This window comes from Lutjanus erythropterus, chromosome 1 (assembly GCF_056507025.1).
Source record: "Lutjanus erythropterus isolate fLutEry1 chromosome 1, fLutEry1.hap2, whole genome shotgun sequence".
Classification (NCBI taxonomy): Eukaryota; Metazoa; Chordata; class Actinopteri; order Lutjaniformes; family Lutjanidae; genus Lutjanus; species Lutjanus erythropterus.
In genome coordinates, this window is record NC_139317.1 from 32116707 (window position 1) to 32124514 (window position 7808).

General features: G+C 37.4%; 1 protein-coding gene across 1 annotated transcript; it reads right to left on the bottom strand.

Moving 5' to 3' along the window:
* Positions 1 to 3072: 3072 nt before the first annotated feature.
* Positions 3073 to 5313, bottom strand: serf2b (small EDRK-rich factor 2b). Its single transcript, XM_084719996.1, has 3 exons — positions 5156 to 5313; positions 4195 to 4303; positions 3073 to 3505 (listed from the first exon to the last, which is right to left on the bottom strand). The coding sequence occupies exons 1-3, from the start codon at positions 5160 to 5162 to the stop codon at positions 3433 to 3435; spliced, it is 189 nt and encodes a 62-aa protein (XP_084576122.1). The 5' UTR covers positions 5163 to 5313; the 3' UTR covers positions 3073 to 3432.
* Positions 5314 to 7808: the final 2495 nt, after the last annotated feature.

Here is a 7808-nt window from a genome sequence, read left to right on the forward strand (position 1 = left end):
CACCAGGATTTCTTAAAGGGAAAATTCACCACTTTTTATGTGATGGTCAACGATATCAAATGAGAAACAAAATTCCTCGGTGTGTGCTGTACTGACAGAGAAAGCTGAGTTCTAATGCTGACTTTTTTAATCTTTTTTTTTTTTTAGAATTTCATATCACATGCACATTGTCAATTAGATTTTTTTTTTTTTTTTTACAAAGTAGTTTGAATGATCACTTTTCAGTAGCTTTAGTTAACCAAACTAGATTTCTCATGAGGATAGCTCAGTTTTCCTCCTGTGTGATGTAATTGGTAGTTTGCAAACCTATGCTTTCAAAGTAGCTCCCCTAAAACCGCCCAGCGATCCCAAACCTGTCCAGCGCTTCTTTGACCCAACTTTTTAAAAATCTCTTGTGTTCTTTTACTTCAGATTTCCCTTGAAGGTCATTCTGGATGGACATTGGCTCTTATTTTATCCATTGCCTACACACTGTACATAGCTGAAAGCTGAGTTTCTGAAGTGTAAATGTATTTAGGGTTTAGTTTCCTTGGATTAAATGACTACAGCCATCTTTGCTGGGGATAATTTGAGGCCATGTTTAAGATATGTAAAGCCGAGCTACAGTACATTATTGTCCATCTTCTCCTCCATTTGTACTTTGACACTGGACTATTCAACACTGTAAATAGGAAAGCAACAGTCCTGTTACAACAATACATTTTGTCCAGTGCTCCCCTATCTCAACAAATTCAGCAGAGAAGGCACAAAGAGATGAGGCTTATTGTATGAATTTAATTAAATGAGCTGACTCTCGTCTTTTCTTTGCATTTTGCGTCTCATTACCACTGAGCCCCACTCTGTCTGTTTTAAGAAAACTTGCCAGAACCCAGTCAGTCTGTCGGGCCTTATGCTTGAATTTAAGTGAGATCTACCCAAAGCTGTAAGCGGAGCATCACGAATGACAGAGGATAAGGGTTGAATTTTCTCGAATTTAAGCAACTTGCTGATTCTGCATTTGTTCCTCATCACTATTCAGCTCTTCAGCTGCCTTCCTGCTATCTGAGATGGAAAAAGCTAAACTGGTGACTTAATTATATGCCCTGTAATCTGAGATGTGAGGATACAAACCCACTGGATTTCAGTAAGTAGACACACAGCTTATTGACTATAAATAGGCTGAGCTGTAGCTTACTGGCTCTGTGAACACTGTAAAATATATCAGCAATATGTGCTCATGTTGGAGGACGAGACTCAAATGTTCCACAATAGCAGCGCATTTAAATTGAATAATTTTAGAAATGACCCATAACCGCATTTATACTGTGTGTTTGTTCTTTTAACTAGCTTAAGCAAAGGGTTCGTTTAATATACACCATAAACAAATCAGCCACACAATTTATATGTTTTGTGCATCCTGACAATTCAGCATTCACTGGTAAGAATACAGTTGAGAAAATACCTTGATGTTTGCTTCCACCTAGTGGTCAACATCAGTGTTTTTCTGTCTGCTGGCACATTTGTTTAATTACAGTAAACTCCAGTGTTACACAACACAGACAGAATACAGATGTGTCCTTTCCTTAACCACAAGTTACATGGGCAGAATGTTATATCTTGTGTTATTTATGGAAAACAGGACCTCTATAAAAAGCTGTTCTATGGAATATACAGAGGTGGGCAGTATTTCAATTAAATATAAAAATGCAGATTTAATTACTTTTGAGGGTTTTTTTTATGATTTGTATCTTGCTGGGCAGAAAAAAGTAAGATGTTATTTGTAACAAAATACTTTAAGAACTTGTATGTGTGTATATCAAATACTTAACTCAAATAAGACACTGTGGAAAGCTATAGAAAAAAACTGTGGGCCTACAACTATTATCCTACTCATGCACATTTAATACATTAACAACATTTATAGGTATGACAGCCGTACCTCCAACACTGTATCCACTTTTACTTCTATATCCATGAAGTGGGGGGTCACACCCATAATGAGGCTACTAAATGCCTGAAATTTGACATTAGTTTGTATAGAATTTTTGCATTTTCAAATTACAAATTGTTTGTATTATAATTAAATATGTTTTCTATACCAGTACTGTGTATTCCATTTGGATACATTTGATGAGCAAGTATTTGTAATTAGTATCAAGATACTTTTTGACATATTTGGGTTTAGTAAAAATCAATACGTAACCACATAGGGAGTATTGCTTAATGACTTTAATAAGAATATGACAATGTGCACTTGTATGCCAACTGTCAACAGAAAGTCTTCCAGTGGTTGTTCTGTGCATGTGGAGGATTTACTTACAGCAGACCACTGCTGCAGACTAAACTATGATTGGTTAACTTCGTAGGGTGTCTCACTGCCAGCCTGACCCTAATAACTGGTTCTCCTTCTTGTACAGAAGTTTGTGTACATAGCAACGTGCCCATAATATCCTACTGCATTTTTCTGGGATACACACTGCAGAGTCTGATACATGAATGATAGAAGGAGGCCATGCACTGTGAGCATATTGTACTGTATCTGCCTCACCAAGAACATAAATAAATAAATAAATACCTTGTAACACCATCGTGTTGGTGGCATCCTGTCACAGAGGGACTGAGAGAAAGTGCAGGGGTGATCTCTAATTTGATTCTGAACATTTCTTCATTTGTCTTGCCAAATTTGATTAACTGATCTGGTTTCTTAAAAACACAGAAAGGTTGTTGGTTATCTTTGTCTCTTGTCAGACTGTCAAGTGCGTCTCCTCAAAGATGTGATCAAAGTAGATGACAATGCACCTAATTTAATAGAAACTGGCATGCTAATCTAGTACTGAATAATACTGGCAGGTGGATTATTATATTAGCAAGTCAAATTATCCAAATACCACAATACACTGGGAGAACTTTTATTTACAGATTCTTGCATCTGAATGTGATGCTATAAAAACAAACAAAAAAAAAGATGCCACAAGATGTAACTAACAAAATTTAAAAGTAAATGTTTTCCACCTAGTGCTCAAGCTACAGAAACACAACTCGTGAAAATATTACAAATACCATCTTCAACGTTTAGAATAACTCACACAAACATGAACTAAAAAGATACACTTTATTTAAAACCAGCAGGGGACATTTTTGTACAAAAATACACAACTGTTACATGGATGCTTTGTGTCAAGAATTGTTCATCTTTCTCCTGCTGCTTACACCACTGATGCTCCTCAGCATGCAGCACCAATGTGGGACAACCGCTAACTTGCTCAGACATAATTTCACCAAGTAAATTAACAAATCCAACAAGCAATGTCATTTGCCATAGGGAAGAATGTAGGATCCTAGATTCTTGAGTCTAGACAAAAATGACAGATCATTTCTCATAAATATCGGGAAGAATGCCGAACATGGGATGTTTTTGAAACACTGAGTTGTTTTCGTCTCCGACGTCATCCTTTACTTGGACTTGGTGCCTCCTTTCCCTCCCTCATCAGCCTTTTTCTGCTTCTGTTGCATTATCTCAGCATCCCTTGGGGAGAGAAGGACATTTAAAGAGAATTGTTAGGGAAGACTCTCCTGTATCACACAGCAGTGTAAAGCACATGTAGTTGTCAGTAATTAGGAACAGAACTGGAAAATTGTCAAGCAAAAATAATTGTACAGTAAAGTAGATTTTTTGCAGCACTGGTGATACCAGGAGCTGTCTAACTATTATGTGGTTTCAAGAATTTGTTTTTATGAGACAGAAATACATACAGTCAGCACTATAGCTGCACCATATTGTACTAAAAAGATAATAAATCAGTAATTATTAATGTATTGCAAGATACTGTATTGCAATATGATTAGCCATTTGTATCAATGATAATATTTACATTACAATTTGCATTTTCAAGGAAATCATGCTGATGTGACACTTGCTGGAGGGCTGTACTGAACAAACATTTTCTTATATCTGGAGAACAAGAATTGTAGGCCAAGACATCTCTGCAGCACTACAGTACTTTTAAGTTTTAGATATAACACATAGCCACAATGCCATATATATATATATATATATACATATATATATACATATATAATATTTCAGTTTATTGTGCACCTCTTATCAGAACTGAAATAGTCCACAGAGTCCTACATGAAAATCATTAAAAATGATACAGTGCTGCAAAAATCCATTGCTCAAGTTTCTGTGTGAATCCCATTTCTGCTGCCTACCTCTGCTTCCGAGCAGCAGCGGAGAGCCCATCATCACCCCTCTTCCCTTTACTCTGTTCACTGCTTTTTTTGGCATTCTTCTGGCGTGCAAGCTCACGTTGATTTCCTCCTGCAATTAACAGAAAAGAAAAAAAAATGTAACCGAACAAATGGCACTTTGATGAGCAACATCTCAGTTATGTGCAGAGCTGCATCCTTGAAACCCTTCTCCTATTGACCAACACTCCAAAACACAGGGAGCCTCGACAGCTTGGAGCATATTGAAAGCGTCTACAACCCATAATTTAAGATGACACACGGTCCGTTCGTGTGAATTACGACTGTATGATGGTATAAACGAAAATGGTGCAAAATATGAAAGCAGCCGACGTGGCAAGGGGGCGCTGCGGAGCAGCTTCATGAACAACAGAAGAAGGCAAAGCGTCTGTCGCCCGTCTACGGTCGGGATTGTCGCAACCGTCGAAAAGCTAATTGAGGGCAAACAAGGAAGGCACAGCAGGTTTAAAGAAATACACAAAATTAGTGGCAACGAATCTGACATTCTGTCTGCAACAAGCAGCCTTGATGCAAAAACTATAACTGACATATTTCTAATAACTAAAGCAGTAATCTAGGCCGAGACTTGGACTAAAAGCTGGACAACCGAACGGCTCACACTAGCCCGTCAATGTTAACTAGCCAACATACAACGCGCATATGGTAGCTAATAACCAGAAACCCGTCTGCTCCGTTAAAAAAACAGCCATCACAGCACAAGTGGTGTGAGTGAGTTAGAAACCCAGACGACAATACTGGTATGAATTCTGTGAATCAAGTGTTACGTCTATTTCAGCAAATAGACGTAACCCGAGTCGGCCGTGGCCAAGGCTAACGAGCAGCGGCAGGAACAACGACCACAGACTACATGCAATTGAATTAAATACATGAATGCCTTACAGTCAAAATATATGTCGGTACCCACTGGTCATTTTATTAATCGACGCTTCTCTCGCCCGAAATTCAAATCAGCTCAGCCAAAGGGCCGTTGGTTCCCCTCTCGTCGCTCCAGTCGCTGTTGTTGCTTTGGTTGCTGCCTCTGTGGCTGCCAAATATGCGCGAGACGAGACTTCCGTGCGAGAACCAGAACATTCCGTGCCTCCCGGACGCCACTGCGCATGCGCCGAGCAGACAAACGTTTATCAATTAAGTCATTATTATACAATATCAAAGACTCTGGTGGAGATTAAGTCATTCAGATGGTGTGTATAAGTAACATCGGCGACACCACATTAGGTGTAAAACCTTATAAAAACTGGTCATGGGCTCAATTTTGTTGGTAAGTATCACATAGGGGTGGAGTCGGGTTAATATGAAATTGCAGGGTAAACACAGGTGTTACCAATAATACTTAAGTTACTATTCCATTTTCAGCATTGTAGCAGAGCTCTATTGAGCCAACATCCACAATATAAGCATCCTGACTCTGTTTGACCTGAATGCAACGGAACCTTAATTAGAGTCACTGATAACACGTGTGTTTACCTCACTGTTTCTTGCTTGAAACTTAGGACATCAGGTAAAATGGGAAAATAAGGTTTTACGTCTTGGGCTCTTGAAATATTAATTATTATTAGCCAACCGTCAAACATGTTATTGCATTTTTATTGGTTTGAGATAATGGTTCACAATACACCCTTTTTTGTATATTTGTGACTTAAATAATTAATATTAAAGATGATGCAGTGAGTCCTTGTCTGTCACTTTCTATAGTCCAGAATTAGCCATCATTGTTGCACACACGCATGTCTGTGTATATTACACATTACACTTTGCTGTGTGCAAAGTCAAAAATGACTTTTTAAGCTTAGTCATTTTCATAATCATCAGTAGTATGCTATATAATATGTTTGTCAGTAACTGCTGTCATAATTACAGTGTGGGAGTTTGTTTTGTCAAACTTTGATATTATTTTGATTGAAGGAGATGGAGCCTGACACTGTTAAATGACATTTCTTATCTTCTTCTGTCATCTTAGGCCGATGTCAGGGTTTTTCTTCAGTTACTGGCTTATATATGGCAAATCTGACTTACCTTTGTTATGTAGATTCAATGAACTGAATTCAGAGAGACATTTCCTTCACATCTCCTTTTAAAGCTTACTACAAAAGAGCCAGCAGGTGGCAGTCTATGCTAAAGTACATTTGGAAATTAAACCATTTTCAATACCAGGGAATCTGCAATACCATTATTAACACAAAGCCTACTATTAATTTCAAAAGTTTCTATTTATAGTAAGATGAAAAAGTATCAAATACTTAAATAGATAGATTACATGTAGCATAGGCTGCTCAGGTTGATGTGTTATATATTACAACAGACAAAACACACATCAGACTAACTGATTTTGTTACTTTAAGATACACATTTCCTGGAATTAATTGGGCAATAGATGTACACTGTTGCCTGATATTAGACAGAATTGTCAACCCGTTGCACTCCATTTCCATATTTCCAGAACTTGGTGGAGTGGGCGGATTTAAAGGTCTGGACCCATGCATGCAAATTCCACTGATAATAATGAATTATTGCCCTGGGTTAAATGGAATCTTCTTAATGAAGTTTTATTTCTGTTCTACAATAAGAACCACCCAATGTTTTCCTTGCAGTTTTGGTAGGCTGATTTTATTGACTGTCTGGCAGTTAAATAGGCTAAATGACTGAGTCATGTCTGCCCCAAACTGAACTTTTACCCAGACACTGAAACTATGAATAGAAGAAGACAGCTTATACTAATGCACAAGTTGGCATATCTACTTTATTTCAAATGAAACGCCTGATTGTCCGCAACTACATTTAGTTAAATAACATTGTGACGAGTTCAAAAACTATTTATTTATTTATATTTTTTTAATCATCAGAATCGGCAAAAAATGAATTGTTATACATTTTAAAGAACTGAAGACTTGAGTTAGTTGGTGAAATGATAAACTATGTATTGCATCCGAAATAGAATTCTTAAAACGTGTTCATGTAGCGTTTGAAGTGAGTTTGTAGGAGGAGAATGAAGACAGGGCTGGGTTTCTAGCTGAAATATGAATACTGTATTTTAAGGACATAATTACTGTTTGAGTACAATGAACCATCAAACTACTGCTGTGATTGTCTAGCCAACAGTCTATTTGGGTGAAGAATAAGGTCTTCTTTGAATTTAATTATATACTTTAAGTTTGTTCTGGTCTGCAGGCCTCTGCATAATATTTTTGATGGATGTTTGGCTAAAAACCTACTTGAGCTGATAAAAGTAGAGGCCAAATACTTTATTGTTCTCTGTCGTTTGTCATTTTCCTCATCAAAGCCTTGAGGTCAAAATCATGTGCCTCTGGTTACACACATCACTGACAGCAGTACACTATAAACATATTGTCAGTGCACAGAAATGCTTATTTATTGCTGCACTGACTTTCACTGTAGGCTACAAGTGCAGTTTATTTTAGAAGGTAATGTAAACCATGTGTACCACTTCAGTGTGATAACATATTCATTAAAATATGCTAATTAGCACTAAATGCAAAAAGCTAATGGGAACAGGTATTGGACAAATTAAAATTTGACCTGATGATGGTGCCAGATGAAAA